This window comes from Medicago sativa, chromosome 4 (assembly GCF_051527215.1).
Source record: "Medicago sativa cultivar Bolivia chromosome 4, Bolivia_mono, whole genome shotgun sequence".
Classification (NCBI taxonomy): Eukaryota; Viridiplantae; Streptophyta; class Magnoliopsida; order Fabales; family Fabaceae; genus Medicago; species Medicago sativa.
Genome location: NC_140752.1, coordinates 12605226 through 12630893, shown reverse-complemented (window position 1 = coordinate 12630893; position 25668 = coordinate 12605226). Strand labels below are relative to the sequence as shown.

Genomic DNA, 25668 nt, shown 5'->3' with positions numbered 1-25668 from the left:
AAGATGGTAGAAAATTTTGAAAAAGATGTCATCGCATTGCTTTAAAAAGAAAAGGGTAAAAGAGAGCTAGCAGATTTAACTGAGCTAGGCTATATTGTCGAAAATTGTATTATGCTAAAAAATGATTTATTTTCAAACGCTATGGTTGATTGGCTACATATACGGTTAATGCTCGAGTTTTTGACAGTTTACCACGTCGTATTCATGATATTGTTGTTAATGAAAAGACATATGTTTTCCTGCCACAAAAAAATAGCTAAAGTTGTTTGTTAATTGATTGGAAGTCCTTTAAATATATTAATTTCTTCACAAAACAATTGAACTATTCACCAATAAAAAAAGGTAAAAACCTCCTATTTGCTAGGATCTAGTGTCAGATTATTATTTGTTAAATTTTAGCTACAGATTTGTTGTGTAATTGCTATATTAGTCATAGCTATGTTGCTGTGGATTTGTTGGGAAAATGCTATGATAAGTCGTAGTTAAGTTGCTATGGATTTGTTGGGTAATTGCTACGATAAGTCAAAGTTATATTGCTACGGAAGTTAAATTTTGAATACTTGTTAGATATGGATTAACTTGATTTTTGTTAGGATATTTTTTCAAATAACTATGTATTTATGAAGTAATATTTCGCTTGCAAATTTGTCTCTCAATACATGCTCCGGCCAATCCAATAGGTATTCCGTAGCATATCTCTAGCTAACTTTGTTTGCTAAGAATTAGCCATGAATTAGCTACAAATTATGTCGCAACAAATCACATTTTTTTTGTAGTGGTAAATTGGTGCAGAGAAAGAGTGAACGAAATAGGTCTTCTCTAAGCCATTGATGAACTGTGGATCCACTCTTGTAGCTTCCCCTTGTTCCCTTGAGGACATAATTATGCAAAAGAGAGACAATACTTGTAGAAACATTACTTCTAAATAGTACTACTTTTTATTTCTTCTCCAATGGTGGTAGCTAATAAGCTCTACATGCTATTAAGCAAAACACCTTCCATTGAAGATGCTTTAATAATTATGTACTTAGTCAATTAGAGAGTACAATTTAGAAAAGAAAAAATTAATGTTGTATTGAAAATTAAAATGGATTAGTCATTTTATAGCGATTTTTTTTTACAAAAATGTTAGTTATTTTGGGATAGATATAATATTTAAATATATCTTAATAGTAAAAAAATACATGATAATATTTACCAATTATTAAACATAATTGATAATATTTACCAATTATTGTTTGTCAAAAAATATTTACCAACTATTAAACATAATTATGATTTCTAAAAGGGTTGTATTCTTGTCAGCACAGAGGACCCTAAGAAAATAGAGTTAGTTTTCATTGTTTTTTATAGTGAGTTCTCTCTCCTTAGTAAGAAGTTAATTTTCCCTCCTTAGTGAGAAGTGAGTGAGAATTCCATTGTTTACTAAAATAGAGAATTTTCTTACAGTAAGATCATTACAAGAACTTGATAACTTGACATTTTTTTTACAAGTTTTCCTCCAATTTAACCAATAGTCATGGAGAACCTACATTTGGAAGAGGAGGATGGTGATATTGAAATCCCGAAGGAAGAATTGGTATGGGGTGGGGGAGGTTTTGATCCAAAGTTGTGTCTGATTGGGAGATTCTTATCAAATAAACAAGTCAGAACACATATGATGAAGGAACATATTTAGGGTATCTAGTCACTAGTGAAAGGAGTGGAGATAAGAGAGATCAAGGTAGGAGTTTTCATCTTTCAATATCTCCATCACTACAAGAAAATATGTGATTTTCTACGCCCATTTCTGGAGCTAAATCGCAGCTAATTCCTAGCAAACGACTTTAGCTAGAGATATGCTAGGGAATACCTACAGATTCGGCCGTAGCATGGATTGAGAGACAAATTTGATAGGGAATTATTCCTTAGTAAATCCGTAGCTAGTAAAACATAAATCCTAGCAAATATTTAGTTAATCTGCAGCAGAAAAGCATTCAAAATTAATTTTCCACAGCAAAATAACCATGACTTATCGTAGCAATTTCGCAACAAATCTACAGTAACATAACTAAGACTTGTCGTAGCAATTCCATAGCAAATCAACAGCAGAAAATTAACAAAATTTTCTTTAATGGATCCTAGCAATTAGGACCTTTTAACCTTTTAAAAAAACATTTAAATCACAACCAATCAATTAATAATAAACTTTAATTGAACACAACAAGAAATGCAAAATAGTATTGATAACAAATTAGGTCTCATACAAGTAATTCAACATCAAGAGAGGCTAAACACAATCCCTCAAAAGAAAAAAATAAAAAAGAAAAAAAAACAGGTCATTGAAATTCCACAGTTACGCAACATGGGTTCAGAGCCATATTCACTTGTTTTGAAGGCCTGTAAATCAGCAAATAATATTCAGCGAAGTGACAATCATATGACATTTCATTACTCAATATAAATCAAAGAGACTTACATCTGTCAAGACCCTCTACGCTCTTGAGGCTTCTGCCTAGGCTTGTTCACAAGGGAGGATCTTTGGAGTGTGGGCAGTTTCTTCTTCACAATGAAAATGCAGTGTCTTGAGTTGTGAGCTTGTGACTTACATGTGGTTTTTGACTTCAATGTCAGCATCAGGATTCAATAGTATCACAATAAGTCAGTACAGATTTTCTCGCATCATTTTTGTTGTTTGAGCTGCTATATGGAAAGCATTATCACCATCATCATCCTGCACAAAAATTACATTAGAATCATAACCTATTTATCAAAATCAGTCCCAAATTTGCTAATACACCCAAAATCAGTCCAAAATTGCTTTAAAAACAATGCAACAAGACAGCTCCCCAAAGGTTCACAACCAGCTAGCAAAATCAAAACCATACCTGAAGTGACTTAGCGTCGATAGCCATCAAGTTGGTTATTATTCCAGATGCACATTGTTTTTTGCGCTTCATGAGTAAGCGTTAGAAACCTGCGAAATATTGCAGCCACCTACAAGGAAGAAAATTGGAACACCCATGACTTTTTGAAAATATTGAGCTTCACATAACACTCCCAAAGACCTACCAAACTAAATTGTTCAGATATCATTAATCAGATTCATTTATTCAGATTCATGTATTTCAAATATCAGAAATTGTTCTTGTAAATAATTTCAATACAAATTCACATAGTATCTCTTCCATTGCTAACATGGCGGATATAAGTTAATTTCAGTTTAAGATCAAAGCTTCTAATTGAGCCTTAAATGCCAACGAACATGTTATCAAAGCTTCTACTTGAGCCTTAAATGTCAATTAACATGTTATCAAAGCTTTTGGAAAACAGAAAAATGAAACAAGAAATTAATATGCAGAGTTTCAAACAACTCCAAACTATTATTTTTTCTTGTATGATCAAACTCATTAATTGACTTATGAGAACCAATCAACCATATCAGAATTCAGATATATAGATGTGATGCAACAAATTCAACTGTACATACACGAAAGAAATGTAATTCATGTGTCATTAATTGAACAATTCAGCCACAGAAAAAGAAAATAAGAGCTGAGTTCACTTATTGCTGCATGATAAAAGAACCGAACTGCTGCCCCACAACAACCAAAATGTCATATAAATACCCACCAAAGACATTTAAATTGCACCTTCAGTGAGTTAGGTATTGCAGCGAGAACACTCTGAAATCCAGCCACAAAACTCTTATACTAAAGACGAGCATGATCTTAACAAGACGTCTTTTCACAATCATCATCAATCTTAAGCTATAATCAAGAGAAATCAACATGATTAATATACACCTGAATAGAAAAGTAATGACAAACCAGAATAGAAAAGTTTAATAGACACACCTGAGTTCCAAGAAGTTCAGACAACCTTGGCACAAGTGCCTTCAAACTGTATTTAGGTGATACACCCTTTGGATGTCCCTGAAAACATCAATGTCATGAAAAAACTTCAGTTACTACCATCACACTTCTCTAACACTTATAGTTTCTCAAACTCTTCATCAGGAAATCAAAACATTCAAACATCAAATACGTAAAAAGACAACTAAAATGAAAACCCCATAACCATATAAATTCAAATACTAGATTAATAAATCACAGCAAAGCAAAATAAACAAACAAAAAAAGAAACAAAAAACATTTCACCACAACCAGAAATAGAGAGAAATCAGTCAAGCTTTCCAAATGGTAGAATGAGAGTTGGAGAATTCAAAATCTCTTCAATCTCACTCATTTCCTCCAAGAACAGTCAAAATGCACAATATGAATTCAAATATGATTTTAACCTAGAATTCAATTCCTCTAAAAAACCTAGAAGAGAAAAAAAAAAAAAACAGGACAATTCAAACAAAAAAGACAAGCTATGGTTGGAGAGAGAAAAAACACTATTTGTATAGATATCACCTTTTCGAATTCACAACATTACTTAGTTGCCATTACTCATTACATTCACAACCTAAGATATAATATCACGGGTCAACAATTTGGGGAATAAAACTTTTGAAGGCGGGAAACAAATGGAACCGAATTCAGCATAACAGTATATAATTTTTTTAACTCCCTAAAAAAAAGTAACACGTTTTAATTTTTTTTAATTTTTGTTGTTAAGGAAAATCATAATGGTGAGATTTGGTCTCATAGAAAAATTATATGTTCTTTCAAAAACAAAAGATACATTATGTATTACAAAACCATTATTACTTTCGGTACCACGTGATTCCATTTTTTTTATTTAATTTAATTGGCCAATAAAATATATTTAGAAACTTAATTACACCAAATTTGTTTTGACCAATTTTACTTGGCAACATTTGAAATATTAAAACATAAATTAAGACATTGATTTTTTTTAACCAATAAATAAAGACATTGATTGTATCCATATTTTTTTGGCAATCAATAAAATACATGATATATAATTGTCTCACATTATTATTTTGAAAATAAAAAAAATAATTGTACATTTCATTAAATGCCAAACTCATAACATTTCCTTGGTTTAGTTCACGATGTCACATGTCATATGAGAAAATGGTTTGGTTCAAGATGCCATATGTCATATGAGAAAAACATTACTATATGTATCTTTGAGAGAGGTCACAAATTTATATAATATAGAATATAGATATAGATAAAACAATAGGCGGTGTCATTTGATTAAGTATTATTACTAAAAAGAAAATATTACTCAAAAAAATATTCATGAAATATCAGTTTAGTGGTAAAAGATTAATTTTATAATTTCAAGAGACAAAATATAAAATTGTTCATTATCGTCAACGTTCTTGATAATAATTTTCTCTTTCAAAGTTTAAAAATTAAAAGCAAAATTGGGTGCTACAAGTCGTTTCTTAAAATATAAAAAAAAAAAAAAAAAAAAAAGTATAAGTCGTGCCAGGCACTATTGATTATATCAAATTACCTACATTCAACAAGTTTCCAAAAAAAATAAAAAATACGTGGCATAAGTTTGACCATATCATCATTTGATAACAATTTCCTAAAACAAATTTCCTTCAAAAACAAATTCCTAAAACAAATTCTTTTCCTTCAAAAAAGAATTTCTATATAAAATTTTCCTAAAAAATTTCTTTATTTTAATCATTAATATTATAGGGAGAACTAACAATGGTAATTTTTTGTGGAAACGTGACAAAGAGTGTATAAAAAGGCCATGAGTATGTGTTATTTTCAATTCAACCTCTCCAAATATTTTTGCGATAATAACAATGAATATGTGTTATTTTCTTCCTCTTCTATTTTTTTCTTTTTCTTGTTTTATGATTTCACTTTCTAATGCTCTAAACAATGGTTTTAGTGTTGAACTCATCCACCGCGACTCTTCAAAATCACCACTCTACCAACCTACACAAAACAAATACCAACGTGTTACCAATGCCATGCGTCGTTCCATCAACCGCGTCAATAATTTTTACAAAGATTCCCTCACTAACACACCCAAATCCACTGTGATCCCAGCTAATGGTGAGTTTCTTATGACCTATTCAGTCGGTACTCCGCCATTTAAGTTATATGGTATTGTTGATACAGGTAGTGACATGGTTTGGCTTCAATCTAAGCCTTGTGAACATTGTTACAACCAAACGACTCCTATCTTTAATCCTTTGAAATCCTCAAGTTACAAAAACAATATTCCTTGTTTGTCTAAAAAATGTAAGTCTTCTAAATCTACCTTTTGTAGTAAAGATAAAACTTGCAAATATACTATTAAGTATGGTGATGGATCAATATCACAAGGAGATCTTAGTTTGGAAACTCTTACATTAGATTCCACCTCTGGTTCTTCTATTTCATTTCCTAAAACTGTGATAGGTTTTGGACATAAAAATACAGTGTCGTTTGAAGGCAATAGCTCTGGTGTGGTTGGCCTTGGAAATGGACCCGTGTCACTTATAAATCAATTGGGTTCATCAATTGGTGGAAAGTTCTCTTATTGTTTGGGGCCAGAGTCGTCTAACATGACGAGCAAACTCAGTTTCGGAGAAGCTGCTGTAGTTTCTGGTCGTGGAGTTGTGTCAACTCCTTTAGTGAAAAAAGATCCGAAAATTTTTTACTTTACAACATTGAAAGCATTTAGTGTTGGAAACAAAAGAGTAGAATTTTCAAAGCACTCAAATGGTAGTGTTGATGGTAACATCATGGTTGATTCAGGTACAACATTGACATTTGTACCATCTGGTATTTATCATAATTTAGAATCAATTGTGGTAAAATCGGTTAAACTGAAGCGCGCAAAGGATCCAACTGGTGGCATGTTTAATGTTTGTTATTCTGTTACATCAAATAAATATGTTTTTCCTATAATCACTGCACATTTTGAAGGTGCCGATGTAAAGTTGCCTTCTATTGGCACCTTTGTTCCAGTTGCCGATGGGGTTGTTTGCTTAGCTCTTATCCCATCTCAACTCAATGAAGGCATCTTTGGGAATTTGGCTCAACAGAATTTGTTGGTTGGTTATGATCTTCAACAAAAAATCGTGTCTTTTAAGCCTACTGATTGTACCAAACCATATTGAGTGTAGACTTTGTTTACTTTACTCATTGAATTTATAATAATAATAATAATAATAATAATTTATTTTTACTTCATATCTCTTTATTATTAAAGTTAATTTACTTTGGGTTCGTCATTATATTTGTTCTTTTTATTTGGCAATATTTGAAAAGGACGATGACATCAACAACAACAACAACAACCAAGTCTTATCTCACTAAGTGGTGTCGGCTACATGAATCAAATTACACTGTAGTGTTTTATCATAAATCATATTTGGCTCCAACTCATTGACCTCTAAATCATTTCTAATTGTTTCTCTTATAGTTTTTCTAGGTCTTCCTCTACCCTCTTTGACTTGACTCTCTTCCATCTGATCTACTGTAACATCCCCAATTCTCATAACCAAATAATTTATTATTATTATTATTATTATTATAATAATAGATGTAACATCCCAACCTTACCTTTTAGTATTAGTGTCTAAATAAAATATTGTAGTATATTTTATAATTTAATATCTTATTTGTCAACTGATGAATTGTTGGAACAATTAGAGGATAAATAAAGTAGATTAGTAATAAGAGAAAGTATCTAGAAAATTACCATGTCCCCACTCATTTTTACCCTTAATTACTATCATGGGACAAAATATCTCTCTCCTTTAAGAAGTTCAGCCACGGCCCACTTCTTTGGATTCCAATTAGAACCTTTCACTCTCCATTTGAATCCTGCTCTTTACCCAAATCATTTCGCTCATTCCCAAAGTAAAATACCAAACTACCCCTGCGCAACTTAACATGCGTTACGCAAGTTAACATGCGTAGCGTGACTTAAGTCACGTAGCGTGACTTAAGTCACGCTAAGTGCCGTTTTTAGTTCAAAACCCAGCATGCAAGCCCAAAACACCATTTTTTCTTTCCCTCCACCTCCTAAAACCCAAAAAGTGCGAATTTTTGGGTCATAATCTCAACTCCAAATCATTGCAAATCGTCAGGAAGCAAGTTTCTACGTTCATCAAGCATCAAAGAACAGGTAATGTATCACCAAAACTCATCCTATTTTCCTGGTTTTTCTGCCTGTCACGTCAATTTGGTCAGTAGGTTCTAGGGCTGAGCGTGAGTTAACTCACGCTAGTTGTGAGTGTTGCGCAACTTAACTTGCGTAGGAAGTTAACACTAGCGCAAGTTAACTCACGCTAGTGTGTTGCCCAGATTTTGAAATTTTGCACCACTTTTTTTTTTACATGCTTTGCTTGCCGCACAAGTCATTTATTTATTTTTTCTTTGTATTTTTTATTGAGTAGACATTGAGTGGCATGGTGGAACATGTGGCGGAGGATGGCGTTGAGCCCAAACCAGGTAAAAACAAAGCTTTCGGTGAACCTTCCGGCGTAGGCAAACCAACCAATGAAGTGAAGTTTAAAGTGAAAATTCCTTTTCAAGTTGAAGCTCACATACTTCACAATCAAGCAAACCCGGTACCTACCGGTAACTTTGAAGAGAAGCCTAAACTGGTACCTACCGATGTTCGTGTTATTGAAGAAAACACCGATTCATTTTTTACAACAAACGAGAGATGGAAAGATCGAGAAGAATTGCTTGGTTGGGTTCGTCGACAAGCGGCTAGGGCGGGATTTACTATTTCTATAGATAAATCTAGTACAATAGCGCCATACATGACGATGCAATGTGAGAGGAGTGGTGAATACAAGCCGCCTAAGACGAGGAAGAAACCGAAGCTTGAAGGCACGGGATCAAGGAAGTGCAATTGTCCGTTTAGGTTGAAATGCTTCTTTGGAAAAAAAAACACAAGAATGGTGGATTGCAATGCTTTGTGGAGTTCACAACCATGAGTTGGCGCCAAACTTATCCGGCCACCTTCTTGCGGGTCGACTAAAAGGGGAGGAGAAGCAAAGAGTTATCGACATGACAAAGAGTTTGGCAAAGCCTAGGAATATTCTCACGGATTTGAAGGAAAGAAACAAAGAAAGTGTGACAGGCATCAAGCAAGTGTATAATGTACGAACTAGATGGCGCAAGGGACAAAGGGAGGACAAGACCGAGTTGCAATACTTGATTACAAAGTTGGAGAAGCATCAGTATGTCTATTTCATAAGAGCAAATAGCGAGGAAACCAATCTTGAAGATTTATTCTTTGCTCATCCGGATTCAATTGATATGCTCAACACTTTTCCCACCGTTTTGGTCATGGACTCCACCTACAAAATCAATACATACCGAATGCCATTATTTGAGATTGTTGGTGTCACCTCTACCAAATTGACCTATTCGGTTGCGTTTGCCTTTCTTTCCTTTGAAAGAGAGAATAACTTCATATGGACACTTGAGATGTTGGTTGGTCTTTTGACCTCAAAACACAACATGCCTAAGGTGATTGTCACGGATAGGGACCCCGCTTTGATGAAAGCCATTTCCGTAGTTCTCCCTAAAACGGACCATGTATTTTGCAATTTTCATATTGAGAAGAATGTAAGATCTAGGTGCATCACGTATTGTAAAGTCAATGCCAATCCTTCGAAAGGAAAAGGAAAAGTTGTTGCCAAAGAAGCAAAGGAAGCGGATGATGACAAGCAATGTGAGGTTGTTAAGAAAATAGTGAATGCTTGGAGAGATGTGGTTAACTCTCCTACGGAGGATTCATTTGCAATTGCATGGTTGACATTCAAAGATGAGGTATGCGGACCTTTTCCATTGTTTGTTAAATATGTTGAGGAAACCGTTTTGCCCCTTAAGAAGCATTTTGTGAGGGCATGGAGGAATACATACTTGCATCTAGGGTGTAGGAGCACCAACATTGTTGAATCGGCTCATGCACAATTGAAAAGATACTTGATGAGTAGTGTGGGAGATTTGGCAACATGTTGGGATGAAATAGACAAAATGTTGAAAAACCAATTCGGTGAGATACATGGGAGTTTTGGGAGGAGCAAAACCGTCATGGTGCACAAATACAAAAAAAACAAGTTATTCTCCGAGTTGGAGGGGTTTGTCTTTAAGGCCTCTTTGGGTTTCATCGATGAAGAATATGAACGCTCTAGGAGATTCGGCTTTGCCAAAGAAGATTGTGGTTGTGTGCAAATGGCAACGTTCAGGTTACCTTGTGCTTGTATTCTTGCCGAGAAGAGAAAGAAAAAATTGCCTATTCTTTTGGATGAAATACATCCACATTGGCGAAGGTTAGGTGTAATTGGACAAGAGGTTGATGCCAATTTTTCCATTATGGAGGAATGGAACGCCATTCAAGAACGTCTCAAGAGGGCCCCTTACAAGATGAAACTCTTCATCAAATACAAGTTACGTGAACTAGGGTTTCCGGAGGAGACAATGTTAAAGCCACCTCCGAAAAATATGTCCACTAAGGGAGCACCTAAAAGGGTGAAGGCTACACCGAAAACGAGGTCCACGGGTCGAATCCCCTCTAGGTGGGAAACTATTGATGCTCAAAATCCCGATAGTCAATGCTCACATGGCAAGAGTAAGTCTCATAAGACTAAAGGTTCTCGTCTTGGCCCTTGCTCCCGCTCACAAACTTCAACTCCTACTTCAAAAAAACAACCTTATTTGCAAATACCATACATTTCACAAATTCCAAATTTCATGAGACCTTACGTTGAAGACATTGTGAATGTTAGAGGTGATGGTAATTGTGGTTTCCGGGTCGTAGCTAGGCACATGGGATTTCATGAGGATGATCATGTTTTGGTTCGTCATGCACTTATTAATGAGTTGAAAACTCACAAGAGTGACTACTTGCCAATATATGCTACCGAGAGCCGTTACAAACTTATCTTGGATGGTTTACACCTTCCAACAAGTAAAAGTGGTATTGCACCTCCAGAGAAGTGGTTGACCACTCCGGATATGGGTCACATTGTTGCTAGTTGCTACAATAGAGCGGTTGTTCTATTGACTTTGCCCGAATTGGGTGGTTCATGTGAGACATATTTTCCAATTCGGAGTGCTCCACCACTTAATGCACATTCCAACATAATGTGCCTTTGCTTGATTTCGGACCACTTTCTTCATGTGAAGTTGAAAGAAAATTGTCCGCTACCACCTCCTCCTAAGGAGTGGATGACTCGCAAGATTGGTGATGCGAAGCAATGACTTTTTCAGTTTTTGGATAGAAACGCCGCCTTCGATGAGCTCATGTCTAAGGAGCCAAAGCAGCCAAAGAAACCAACAAATGAGCACAATCCTATTACTTTGGACACCCCCGGAAAAGCCAAAGCAAGAGAACGAAGTCATGGATGAAGATGGAGATTATGCACTATCACTAGTTTAGTTAGATAGGTTATGACACTTTTGGGTTCGTGGGTGTTCGTCCTATTTTTTGGTGGTATTACATCCCGACATATTTTTTGCTGGCCTATTGTGTAATTTTGATATTTATGGCCAATATGTAACTAATATTATATAAATATATGAAATGAAGTATTTTGGATCGTTTACGTGTCATTAAGTGTGTTTAAATTATTACGGGTCATTACCGGCGAACTTATGAAATTTGGACCTTTTAGATCGTTTATATTTGATTACGTGATTGTGAGAAAAACGATGTTTTTAAGTAATTTTGATCAATTATGTCGTATTATCCGATAAATTTCTTAAACTGGCATAATTTGGTTAAGTTATGAATGTTGCGTGATTACAAGTCTTTCTAGACTTATCAAAAGTCTGTTCTGTTACCGCATGCATGCATGCAGTTTCTGCTTCTGCTATGAACGTGAGTTAACTCACGCCAGTGCAAATGGAAACGTGAGTTAACTCACGCACTCCATTACACTAACGCATGTTAACATGCGTTATTTTTTTTTACAAATAACACCAACGCATGTTAACATGCGCAGTGTTTTCAACAAATAACACTAACGCATGTTAACATGCGTTAATATTTGCACTAGCGTAACTTAACATGCGTAGGGGTAGTTTGGTATTTTACTTTGGGAATGAGCGAAACGATTTGGGTAAAGAGCAGGATTCTCTCCATTTAACCAATTAGGAAGCATGCACCATCCCCATCTCATCTAATATGCCCATTAGTTTTGAAAAAAGGAAAATGGAAAGGATAGAGAGGTGTTAGACCGTGAGGGAAGAAGAGAAGGAAATTCCAAGATTTTCCTCACCATCAATCAATAACAGAAGAAACACTCATTCCCCTTTGTTTTCCTTCTGCTGCTCGTGAAAATAGAGAAAAATGAGGAAGCAATTTTGAGCTAGCTTTCAAGAATAGGGCATATATCTCAACAACCTGCGTATCTCCGTTTAGGGAATTTAAGGTAACATAATCTTAAACCCAAACCTTAAAACCTCTCTAGGGTGTACTTAGGGTTAATAAAATTGATTTATGATTTATGAATGTTCTTTCTCTATTGTTGTTTGCATGCTAGAGAATGTGTTCTAATTATTGATTTCGTTTACAAATTCTGTTTTGGGTAGATTTAGAAATAATAGTATGGTTATTATTATGTTTTTCATGATAGAATATTTATGATTGATGGGAATGAGATAATTAGTTGTTATTAGATAATTATATGCGCTATAGTAGAGTTAAATCGAGTATAGAGTGAGCAATTTGAATCAATTTTAAGTGAAACCAATTATGTTTGAAAGCTTACTTTTACTACTTTAATACGGAGAAGTCTTGTAATTTTATATTGATTATGTGATTTGTAGTGATTTTATGAATTGAGCTGTCTGAGTTGCAAGATTCTAAACTAGTTTGGTGAATGTGTGACTGACTACTAGTGTTTAATTTTGCTTTAACTACATGAATGTTTGTTTACGCCTTTATGTCATCTCTTCACTAGCAGGTAAATATTTGATGACATGCTGTCATTACGTAATTTTTAGGACTTATTTTGACATTTTGATAGAGTTCTAAGCAACATTAAGTGCCCAGGAGATGATAAAAGCAACAAATTTGGAAGATCTGGAAGCTGCCAATCGTATTGCGATTTTCAGCATCGCAATACGATTTCTTGAAGTCAGAGAGCATGTTTTTGAAGGTGCTGAATCGCAATACGATCCAGCCAATCGTGATACGATTTCAAGAAGGGCTGAAAAGGAAATTAGGGTTTAAAGTACCAATCGTGGTACAATTTGTGCCATCGTGGTACGATTTTGGGCGATCAGAACTTGCCTATTTAAGCTGAAGTCAGTCTGAAACAAAGGGGATTACGATTTTGGAGAGCTAAAGTGCGATTTTAACACCCAGAAGGCTGCAGCGGAGAGGATTTCATCATCTCTAACCCAGTTTATGTATGTTTTAATTCTTCCATTGATTATGCTATTTGTAAACTCAATTATGAGTAGCTAAATCTCTTAGAGATTAGGTCGGAGATGAACCTATGTAACCCTAATTGATCATATGTTGCTGTGAAACTCTATTATTTATTAATGAATTTCTAGTCTTTATTCAATTCAATTGTTCTTAATGCTTTTTATATCCTGATCAAATATAAACATGATTTTGTGAGATCGAATGACTACTGACCATAGCTTTCGACTTAGACCTAATTGAATTGTTCTGATAAACATGGTTAGTCTAGGAATAGATAATCGTTTGTTAGTGATATTAGGTTAACGTTCATAAAACCTTCAAGGATTATTAGACCACCTAAGGAATTAGGGGCTGTAGTTTAAGGAGAGGGTCCTAACTCAAGGGATTGATTAGGGCTAATTTGTTAACTATCGTGAAACTAGAAAGTCATTAGTAATAATAGGTGCAGTAACCAATTAGGGGAAACATAGAGGATTCGAAGACCTGATCTCATCTCTCTCCATATTTTCTTAATCAAATCTTATTCTTTTATTTGATTTCATAAAATCAAACCAAATCTACTGCCTAGTGGCAAACAAAAATAAACTTTTATACATCCTATTTTTATAACGCAATTGAATTATTGAAGTTAAAAACAGTCCTCGTGGGATCGATATTTTTACTACTTCGATAGTATTTGGTGCACTTGCCAGAGATCTATCAAGTTTTTGGCGCCGTTGCCGGGGACTGTTGAATTATTTCAACAAGGCAATTACGTTATAATTTAGGGTTTTTTGCAATTTAATTTTCTGTTTTTAATTTTTATTTTTCTGTTTTCATATTCACTTGATTACTTTGCGTTGTGCAGTGCTACTAAGGTATTTTGCTGTTTATGCGAGGTAAACAGAGCTCAGACGACTTAGAGTACGATCCGGAAATTGAAAGGACTGCTAGAGCACTTCGGAAAGCTGTCCGGTCACAAAGGTTAGCTCAGTCCGTTCCACCAGGTGTTCGAGAACAAATACCGGAACAACTCTCAAGTGAATCTGAAACAGTCTCTTCTCCTAAATCTGCAACTATGGAAGGAGAAGGAGTTGTACCACCGAGACCTAAGCTAGGAGACTACGGGTTAGCCACTCATCGCGGTCAACTGACCCACACTTTTCAACCCGCTAACCCCGTAGCTTTCGACATCAAGACAACTGTCCTCAACGGTTTGAGGGACAAGCAATTCGATGGGACTGAAGCTATGAGTCCTCATGAACACTTGAGCCGTTTTGCTGAAACCTGCGAGTTTTGTGTGCAACCAGCCACCGTGACTGAAGCACAAAAGAAGCTAAGGCTATTTCCTTTCACCTTGACGGGAAGAGCAAAAGATTGGTTGCTAACAATTCCAAACGGAACTGTCCAAACATGGGAAGAGTTAGAGCTGAAGTTCTTGGAGAAATATTTCCCTATGTCTAAATATTGGGAAAAGAAGATGGAGATCTCTAACTTCAAGCAAGGAGAAGGTGAATCATTGTATGATGCTTGGGAGCGATTCAATTTGCTTCTTAAGAGATGCCCTAATCATGAGTTCACCGAGAAACAATACCTCCAAATCTTCACTGAGGGGGTAACACCAAACACTAGAATGTTCTTAGATGCTTCCGCGGGAGGTAGTCTCAAGAGCAAAACTGATCATGAAGTTCAAGCTTTAATTGAGAACATGGCTGGCAATGAGTATCGTGATCAAGCTAAGAAGAAAGAAAGAGGAGTGTTTGGGGTGAGTGAACAAACTGCTATCCTTGCTAACCAAGCAGCTATGAACAAACAAATCGAAGCTCTAACTAAGGAGTTTCAAGGCTTCACTTTGGCTCATAAGCAACAACAAGTAGCTGCAATCAAGTGTGACTTATGTGGTGAAGAACATCCCAACGGTGAATGTGTTCCGGAAGGATCAAGTGAAGAAGCTAACTTCATGGGAGGTTATCAAAGGCAGAATCAATACTACAATTCAGGCATTAATAAGCATCCAAATCTAAGCTACTCAAACAACAATGCTTTGAACTCTCAGATGCTCACTCCTCCTCAACAACAACAAAGGAAGCCATCAGCTCTTGAGGAAACTATGATGAATTTTATGAAGATGACTCAAGGCAACTTTGAGGAGATGAAGAAGAGTCAAGAAGCTGAAAGAAAGAACAATGAAGCTTCTAGGAAGATGCTTGAAACTCAACTGGGGCAATTAGCTAAGCAATTGGCTGAACAAAGTAAAGGCGGATTCTCAGGTAACACTAAAGATAACCCTAAGAATGAGTCTTGTAATGCTATTGAATTGAGGAGCAAAAAGGTTTTGACACCTTTAGTTCCAAAAGCTCCAAAGAAGGTTGATGCAGTAGTTGAGGTAGAGGAGGATGATGTAGTTGAAAAAAGTGATGAGGGCGTAGTTGAAAAAGAAAATGATCAGGGAGTAGTTGAAAATGAAAGGAAGAAAAAAATAGAGGGAGAAAAAAGTGAGAAATTAATAGATGAAGATTCGATCTTGAGGAAGTCGAAGAGTCAAATATTGAAGGATGGAGACAAACCACAAGTTATTCCATCATATGTGAAGCTTCCATACCCTCACCTTTCAAAGAAGAAAGAAAAGGATGAAGGGCAATTCAAGAAGTTCATGCAACTTTTCTCACAACTACAGGTGAACATTCCTTTCGGTGAAGCACTTGATCAAATGCCGTTGTATGCTAAGTTCATGAAAGACTTGTTAACCAAACGAAGGAAGCCTAAGGATGATGAGAACATAGCACTTTCTGAAAATTGTAGTGCTATTCTTCAAAAGAAGCTGCCACCTAAGCTGAAGGATCCTGGTGCTTTTACTATCCCTTGTTCAATTGGACCTGTAGACATTGGAAGAGCTTTATGTGACTTGGGAGCAAGTATAAATCTGATGCCTCTTTCAATGATGAAGAAGCTTAAGTGTGGGGAACCAAAACCAACAAGAATGACCATTACTTTAGCTGATCGGTCAATCTCTTATCCTTTCGGTATACTTGAAGATGTGCTAGTCAAGGTTAATGACTTGGTGTTCCCAGCAGATTTTGTGATCTTAGATATGGCTGAAGATGAAGATATGCCACTCATTCTAGGAAGACCTTTCCTTGCAACTGGCCGTGCTTTGATTGATATTGAGAAAGGAGAGCTAATGTTGAGATTCCATAAGGAGCAAGTAGTGTTTAATATATTTGAGGCCATGAAGCACAAAGATGAAAATCCCAAGTGTTACCGGATTGACATTGTTGAAGAAATAGTTAAAGATGACTCTTGTGAACATCAACCAACACACCCTCTTGAACGTGCAATTGTGAATTCTATAGCAAAAGGTGAAGATGATGAAGATCTTGAAGTAAGTGATTGTGTGAAGCAACTAGCAGCAAGCAAGCAAGAGTTGGGTCCGGTAAAAATAGAAGAATTAATGGGTAAGCACTCTATGGATCCTCCTATTTTGAGTGGAGAAGGAGAGAAAAATCCAGAATTAAAAGAACTCCCTTCTCACTTGAAATATGTTTTTCTCACTAAGGATGCCTCTAAACTAGTAATCATCAGCAATACCTTGACACCTTTGGAAGAAGAAAAATTAATGAGGGTGTTAAGAGACAATCAAGGAGCTTTGGGGTGGAACATTTCTGATTTAAAGGGTATTAGTCCAGCTTATTGCTTGCATAAAATACACATGGAGGCTGAATACAAACCGGTGGTTCAACCTCAAAGGAGACTTAACCCAACAATGAAGGAAGTGGTAAAGAAAGAGGTGCTGAAGTTACTAGATGCAGGTATGATCTACCCTATCTCAGATAGCTCATGGGTAAGTCCAGTTCACGTGGTACCCAAGAAAGGAGGAATGACGGTGGTAGCAAATGAAAAAAATGAATTGATACCTACCCGCACCGTCACTGGGTGGAGAATGTGTATAGACTACCGGAGATTGAATACCGCAACAAGAAAGGACCACTTTCCATTACCATTCATGGATCAAATGATTGAGAGATTGGCTGGCCAAGCCTTCTATTGCTTCTTGGATGGGTATTCAGGGTATAATCAAATTGCAGTAGCTCCGGAGGATCAAGAAAAGACTGCCTTCACTTGTCCATTTGGAGTATTTGCTTATCGAAGGATGCCCTTTGGGCTGTGTAATGCGCCGGCAACCTTTCAAAGGTTCATGCTTTCCATCTTCTCTGATATGATAGAGAAGAACATTGAGGTATTTATGGACGACTTTTCTGTTTTTGGTAAGTCTTTTGATCAATGCTTGTTCCATTTAAATGTTGTACTTAAAAGATGCACCGAAACTAACCTTGTTTTGAATTGGGAAAAATGTCATTTTATGGTAACTGAAGGTATAGTTTTGGGACATAAAATAAGTGCTAAAGGCATTGAGGTGGACCAAGCCAAGATAGAGGTTATAGAGAAACTTCCTCCACCCGTCAACGTTAAAGGAGTGAGGAGTTTCTTGGGGCATGCCGGTTTCTATCGGAGGTTCATAAAAGACTTTTCTAAAATTTCCAAACCCCTCTGTAACCTCTTGGTCAAAGAAAACGAGTTTAATTTTGATTCTGAATGTCTAAATGCTTTTTCTTTGATTAAAAACAAGTTGGTAACTGCACCAATAATCATTGCACCCGATTGGGATTTACCTTTTGAACTTATGTGTGATGCAAGTGATTATGCTGTTGGTGCAGTCCTAGGCCAACGCAAGAACAAATTTTTTCATGCAATTTACTATGCAAGCAAGGTTTTAAATGAAAATCAAGTTAACTATTCCACAACTGAAAAGGAATTGCTTGCGGTAATCTTTGCATTGGAAAAATTTCGTTCTTATCTAATAGGCTCCAAAGTTATTGTTTTTACAGATCATGCAGCCCTCAAATATCTCTTAACTAAAGGGGATTCAAAGCCTCGACTGTTAAGGTGGATCTTATTATTGCAAGAATTTGATCTTGAAATTCGTGACAAGAAGGGAGTCGAGAACGTGGTAGCTGACCACCTCTCAAGGCTGGAGAATGATGAGGTAACAAAGAAGGAGAAGGCCATCAAGGCCGAGTTCCCCGATGAACAGCTGTTTGCTATTGGAGAAAGACCTTGGTTTGCTGACATGGCAAACTTTAAGGCCGGCAACATAGTTCCTGATGATCTGACCTACCCTCAAAGGAAAAAGTTCTTCAAAGATGCAAACCACTACTTGTGGGATGACCCGTATCTGTTTAAGGTAGATACTGACGGTTTGATTAGACGTTGTGTTGCAGGTGAGGAAGCACATAGTATCATGTGGCACTGCCATAGCTCAGCTTATGGAGGCCACCACAGTGGAGAAAGAACAGCTGCAAAAATTTTGCAAAGTGGATTCTGGTGGCCCACCCTTTTCAAAGATTGCCACGACTTTGTCACAAGATGTGACAGATGCCAAAGGACAGGTAACATATCAAAGAGGAATGAAATGCCCCTAAAAGGAATCATTGAAGTTGAACCATTTGATTGTTGGGGCATTGATTTTATGGGACCATTCCCTTCCTCTTACTCTTATCTCCATATTCTAGTCTGTGTTGATTATGTCACAAAGTGGGTTGAAGCGATACCATGTGTTGCTAATGATCCCAAAACAGTTGTCAACTTCCTTCAAAAGAATATTTTCACTAGGTTTGGAACCCCTAGAGTATTGATCAGTGATGGGGGGAAGCATTTTTGCAATAATTTTCTTGAAAATGTGCTCAAAAAGTATAACATTAAGCACAAAGTTGCAACTCCCTATTACCCACAAACTAGTGGTCAAGCAGAGGTTTCAAACCGACAGTTGAAACAGATTCTGGAGAAGACAGTTGCGTCAAATAGAAAAGATTGGTCTAGGAAATTAGATGACGCACTGTGGGCATATAGGACAGCCTTTAAGACCCATCTTGGGTTCTCACCCTATCAGTTAGTCTATGGGAAGGCATGTCATCTTCCAGTCGAGCTAGAACATAAAGCTTATTGGGCCATTAAGGCCTTAAATTTTGATCAAGTAGCCGCTGGAAAGAAAAGAATTTTGAAACTTAATGAACTTGAGGAGATGAGGCTTAGAGCATATGAAAATGCACTCATCTATAAAGCCAGGACAAAAAGGTATCATGACAAAAACTTAGTGCCTAGGGATATTAACTGTAGACAACTAGTTTTGTTGTATAATTCCAGGTTGAAGCTGTTTCCTGGGAAGCTCAAGTCAAAATGGTCTGGACCATTCTTGGTCAAAAGTGTGTCACCATATGGAGCTGTTGAACTAGTGACACCTGAAGGAGATCGAAGTTTCAAAGTAAATGGACAAAGAGTTAAACCATACCTAGGTGGCGACCTACCTAAAGGAAGGGTGGCACTCATTTTGAAGGACCTCTGAGGATCCTTAGCAGTCAAGCTAGTGACGATAAAGAAGCGCTGGGTGGGAGGCAACCCACTAGATTTACTTTGTTTTTCAATACATTCAGTTTTTATTTTCTTTTTAATGTCAAAAGTCCGTTGAACTAATTTCCCCTTTTGTGATAAATTTGCACTTGTTTATTATTGACGAATTTGTTTGTTATGTGACCTATTCCAGTTTAGTAACAGTTGTTTGATGAAACGGTATTCCAAAAGTTCTTAAGGAGGGGTGACTTGATTCAAAGGCGAAGTGTACGGCGTTGCTAGGTAGTCACATACTCCCACAAATCTCAGCCATAAGGTTCATTGTCAAATCTTGTTTTTCAATTTACTTATATTTAGATTAGTTTTCCATGCAACTACATTTCTAGAACTTGCATTGTTTCTCTATTATTGATTGGTCTTTGTCAATTACACACTGAGGCAAAAGTGCTTGGTCCTGTGAGCCTTTTTGAAGCCTACCCTGTTTTAATTTGATGAATTTATCCTTTCTTAACCAAATGTGAGCCGGTAGGATTAGAACTTTTTGTTCGGTGACAAACTACATTACAAGCCTAGAGACTTTTAGGACTTGTCCCTTAATGTATTTTCTGAGTTAAGGCATTGTAGAATGTTGCTAAAGATTAAGTTTGGGGTTGCTATTGGAATTTGCAACCAACTAAGTTTGGGGTGGGGGTACTAGAGAATAAGAGAACAAAAATGAAAGAAATATAAAATTGTCATGCAAAATACACACAAAAATGGTGTATCAAAAAAAAAAAAAAAGAAATTGAATGATGAAAAAGGGACAAAACATTGAAAATCCGAGTAACTTCAAACTCAAGTGTCCCTAAATGTTAAAAATGTTCTCTAGTACCTTTGCATTGATTGTATTTCCACAAGGTGAATGAATGAAGGAATGAATTTTGTGCTTTAACTTCCGTAGGAATGCCTAACTCAAATTTTGTGTAGCCTACTTATCCAAATATATCCCACCTTTCACCTAAGCCCCGTTATAACCCTAAAGACCTCAAAAGTGTGTAATGATATTGACTTTGATTGATATTTAGAAACTTTTCAAGCGTATGGTAATATGTAGACCTGCATGTCGACTGGTAGAACCCTATTTCATATTGATGCGTGGAGTTGTGAATTGGTGGATGCGAACAAGTCAAACTAGCTCATCTTTAGCTAGAAGGAGAATGAACTTTTGGGTACTATCGTTTTGTCAGGTAACTGTTATTTTAATGTCATTTGTCACTGTTGCAAGCAAATTCCTTGAGGACAAGGAATGGTTTAAGTTTGGGGTTGTGATGACATGCTGTCATTACGTAATTTTTAGGACTTATTTTGACATTTTGATAGAGTTCTAAGCAACATTAAGTGCCCAGGAGATGATAAAAGCAACAAATTTGGAAGATCTGGAAGCTGCCAATCGTATTGCGATTTTCAGCATCGCAATACGATTTCTTGAAGTCAGAGAGCATGTTTTTGAAGGTGTTGGATCGCAATACGATCCAGCCAATCGTGATACGATTTCAAGAAGGGCTGAAAAGGAAATTAGGGTTTAAAGTACCAATCGTGGTACGATTTGTGCCATCGTGGTACGATTTTGGGCGATCAGAACTTGCCTATTTAAGCTGAAGTCAGTCTGAAACAAAGGGGATTACGATTTTGGAGAGCTAAAGTGCGATTTTAACACCCAGAAGGCTGCAGCGGAGAGGATTTCATCATCTCTAACCCAGTTTATGTATGTTTTAATTCTTCCATTGATTATGCTATTTGTAAACTCAATTATGAGTAGCTAAATCTCTTAGAGATTAGGTCGGAGATGAACCTATGTAACCCTAATTGATCATATGTTGCTGTGAAACTCTATTATTTATTAATGAATTTCTAGTCTTTATTCAATTCAATTGTTCTTAATGCTTTTTATATCCTGATCAAATATAAACATGATTTTGTGAGATCGAATGACTACTGACCATAGCTTTCGACTTAGACCTAATTGAATTGTTCTGATAAACATGGTTAGTCTAGGAATAGATAATCGTTTGTTAGTGATATTAGGTTAACGTTCATAAAACCTTCAAGGATTATTAGACCACCTAAGGAATTAGGGGCTGTAGTTTAAGGAGAGGGTCCTAACTCAAGGGATTGATTAGGGCTAATTTGTTAACTATCGTGAAACTAGAAAGTCATTAGTAATAATAGGTGCAGTAACCAATTAGGGGAAACATAGAGGATTTGAAGACCTGATCTCATCTCTCTCCATATTTTCTTAATCAAATCTTATTCTTTTATTTGATTTCATAAAATCAAACCAAATCTACTGCCTAGTGGCAAACAAAAATAAACTTTTATACATCCTATTTTTATAACGCAATTGAATTATTGAAGTTAAAAACAGTCCTCGTGGGATCGATATTTTTACTACTTTGATAGTATTTGGTGCACTTGCCAGAGATCTATCAATATTCTTAAATATACTCATGCTCAAGACAACTTAAACATGAAAAGAATAATAAGATAATAATAACACTGCAGGGCAAACCTGGGTAACAATGGATCTCCAGTAGAAAGGAAAATCCTGAGTGTTCAGTTAAATTTTAACACTGCAGGGCAAACCTGGGTAACAATGGATCCCCGATAGAAAGACAAATCTTGAGTGTTCAGTTAGATTATAATATTGCAGGGCTAACCTGGGAAACGATGAAAATCCAGTAGAAAGGCAAATCCTAAGTATTCAGATAAAATGAATGACACTGCAGGGCAAACCTGGAAGACAATTGAAATCCAGTAGAAAGGCAAATCCTAAGTGTCGAGCTAAAGTAATTAACAACTACATTTAATTTAATATAAGAATAAAGACACCTATATATAGAAATCATCTTTATTTTGTAATATGGTTATTATGTGCAAGAATTTATTATTTTAGTAATATTAATGAGAGGATTTTCTCTGTGCCTAGTACACCAGGCATGGCTGAGAGCATCATAATTCATTTTATATTCTATGTTACTGAGTCTTTGTGCTCATGTAACACTTATACTAAACGTATCTAGAAAGTTTAGTACGTGTGTTATTATTAGTACTGGATACATTAAAATTTACAACAATAAGACTTCGAATGAATATTTTATACAACAATATGTGTTTGTACAATGATATTACAACTCATCTTTTCTAAAGTATACTAAATACGTTCTTAAATATCCATAACATCCTGCTGCGAGTAAGAACGATCACTTGTTGAAACATCCATTCAGCTACTAGCTTGCCATCTGACCTGATTATCTGAAAAAAATAAGGATTGGGATGAGATATAATGTCTCAGTGAGTTCCCCTAAATCCTAGGCTATAGGTAACCTCAAGGGAAACCTACGGTCACCACATGTCTACAATACAACCTGACGGTTGATTATACGTGTGTGGTCATGCTTTCCTAGATGGTAGTGCAATACTAGTTCCGTCGTAGGCTCATCTTAACTTGTTATAGGCTTCACTTCTTATACGTGTCATGGCGGTCGAGGGGAATCTAAAACCGCATTGCCAAGAATACGCTCTACGTATCGACACCTAAACATAACGTAATCATGACACGATTCTAAACCAGACGATTAGGGAAACCTAAGATCATCATCGGTATTACATTCTTTACTTGTTTTACATAACTTGTACTTGATAATAGCATCATGTGCTCTTGATCATTAACATAGTCGTATATGTATCCATTCTTTCATAAACATAATCATAGTCATAACATACATAAACGTGCATAAGTTCATTCATTATGTTAGCGTTGAACAAATATTCGTTATCTTGATTCATTTTACGGAGAGCCCCGGGTGGAGTAACCCCGAGTACAATCCCATACATGACCGATGTAATCCTAGCTAAGGTACATCGGACTCCCACAGTGTCATGCGGCTCCCTTACAACTTGAATTGTTCCCCTTGGAGAACCTCTTGTATCCCCCTGACGTGGATAACAAGAGACACGAACACCTACATCTTGATTACTCCGTGACATGCGGGTCCCTTGCGGCTTGAACCGTTCTAATCATGAAAACCTGTTGTATCCCCCTGGCGTGGATAGCAAGAGACATGTCACCTACATTATATTTGTCATGGTCTTGTCGTTCATGAAGGTTAAACCTATACATGCTTACATGTTTACCTCGGAACCTTGATCGATCCGATTAGTGGTAACTTCATACTTTTCATTCATGTATATATTTAAACATGGGGGAGAGAAATAACTTATCAATCCACGGCTTACATACTTGCTTAGTCATTCTAGCTCATGTGCGAAGAGTTTTCACTTCGCGTCTTACTATACTTAACATTCTAGTACATATATTAGTCATTCCTTGGGATTCTTGTTACCATTCTAGTTCTCGACAAGCTATATCGAGGCTCTACATTCATTCCCCTTCTTAGTTCGTCACTACCCGAACATATTGCATAACTTATCACTCTAGCGTATCATTTGTCAACAAACATTGTCAATGATTTACCGTGCCTTTCCTTTATTTAAAAACTTGTTTGGAATTGTATTTTAGACTCTTGGAATTGAGGGGTTCATATTTCAATAAAATTTTGCAAGAAACAAAGCTCGAACGGCATTTTTGGACCACTGGAACATTTCGGAACATTTTCAAAAAATGATGTCTAAAGCTGTCAAAAGTGTTGTCTAAAGTTGTTCACTTAAGCGAACCTACTGTACGCTTAAGCGAACCTGTAAGTGATCTTGTTCGCTTAAGCGAACCTAAGCGAACCAGTAAGCAAATGGCTCTGGTGGTTCTGACATTCCTTCGCTTAAGCGAACGTACGTTCGCTTAAGCGAACATTCATCAGTCCAGAAGTGCAGAAATCGTATTTTTGACTTAAAAACCTCAATTTCAAGTGTCCTAACTCATTCTAATCATCCAGAACATCATAAAAACAATCTTTATCATTTGCATGGTAACAATTAACAATAATTGATCATCAATGATACAAAGGGGTACTAAAACCCTAATTTCATAAACTAACATAACTTAGCAAAATTCATGTTTTCTCACAAGAACTGCACAACTCAAAGGTAGGATAAACTATCTAGGAACTCACCTAATATGCTTCTTGTGATTGCTCCAAGCTCAAGCAACCAAAACCCTAGCTTGCTTCCACAATCCTCCCAAGCTTTAGCTCAACAATCCAACTTTAAATTATCTTTCTCTTTGTCTCTTAACCATGAAGAAACCATACCTTGTATTATCCTTCAACTTACCAAGAACCAACCCTAGTTCTTGATTCTCTTCTAGAGAGGAGAAATAGAGAAATCAACAAAATCCAAGCTTCCACATGTTTTAGAGATCATGAGGGAACATAGGATAAAACCTTGCCAAGGAAGGATAGGGAGTTTTGGAAGAATTGATGGAGATGAGAAGAGGGAGAGTGGCGTGTGTTCTAGAGAGAAGGGAGAGGAAAATCCAAAATCAAAACCTAGAGAGAGAAGGCTCATGAGAAATGGGATATTTTGGTGCCTTAACCAAATAAATATCCCTTCCCGTGTAATTACCAAATTGCCCTTGCGTTAAACGTGTTACATCCGTCTCTGATACTAATTAACTCGTAATTAACTGATATCACATAATAAATATTTCCGATACTGACAGGCGGGATATTACAGCTCACTATGTTTGGGTTGATGTTTTCAGGTTTCGCTTGACATTGGAAAGTTGAATAGTATGTCCAGACTACTCGTCAGCAATTCAATGTAGAGCTTCTTTGTTATCGGATCACAGTTAGAGTCTTAGACTAGAATGTTTGTTTTTTTTTTTGTCGTATGATTTGATTAATTTTCATGAAGTTGTTGTATTAAAGGTCCGAAAAGGATTCAATTGTATCAGCTTTATTTTATTTCTATTTTGATTTGAATTTATCCTCATCTCTAGTATCAGACATCTTCCTACATGTTACATCTACTCTTCTT

General features: G+C 36.3%; 1 protein-coding gene, 1 non-coding gene and 1 pseudogene across 2 annotated transcripts; 2 read left to right on the top strand and 1 right to left on the bottom strand.

The window, feature by feature from the left end:
- Nucleotides 1-5675: 5675 nt before the first annotated feature.
- LOC146926412 (aspartic proteinase CDR1 pseudogene) lies at nucleotides 5676-7051 on the top strand (annotated as a pseudogene).
- A 1275-nt stretch (nucleotides 7052-8326) lies between these two features.
- On the top strand, nucleotides 8327-11138 carry LOC146926411 (PKS-NRPS hybrid synthetase cheA-like). The gene is made up of 2 exons (XM_085706904.1): nucleotides 8327-8756; nucleotides 8851-11138. The coding sequence occupies exons 1-2, from the start codon at nucleotides 8327-8329 to the stop codon at nucleotides 11136-11138; spliced, it is 2718 nt and encodes a 905-aa protein (XP_085563030.1).
- A 3627-nt stretch (nucleotides 11139-14765) lies between these two features.
- On the bottom strand, nucleotides 14766-14871 carry LOC146926410 (small nucleolar RNA R71). The gene has a single exon (XR_015009228.1). It is a non-coding gene; the product is annotated as a small nucleolar RNA R71 (small nucleolar RNA).
- Between the last annotated feature and the right edge of the window lie 10797 nt (nucleotides 14872-25668).

Coding starts and splice junctions, on each gene's coding strand:
- LOC146926411 (XM_085706904.1), top strand. CDS start 8,327: ATGGTGGAACATGTGGCGGAGGATGGCGTTGAGCCCAAACCAGGTAAA. Junction 8,757..8,850: donor GAAGAAACCGAAGCTTGAAG/GCACGGGATCAA, acceptor TGCTTTGTGGAG/TTCACAACCATGAGTTGGCG.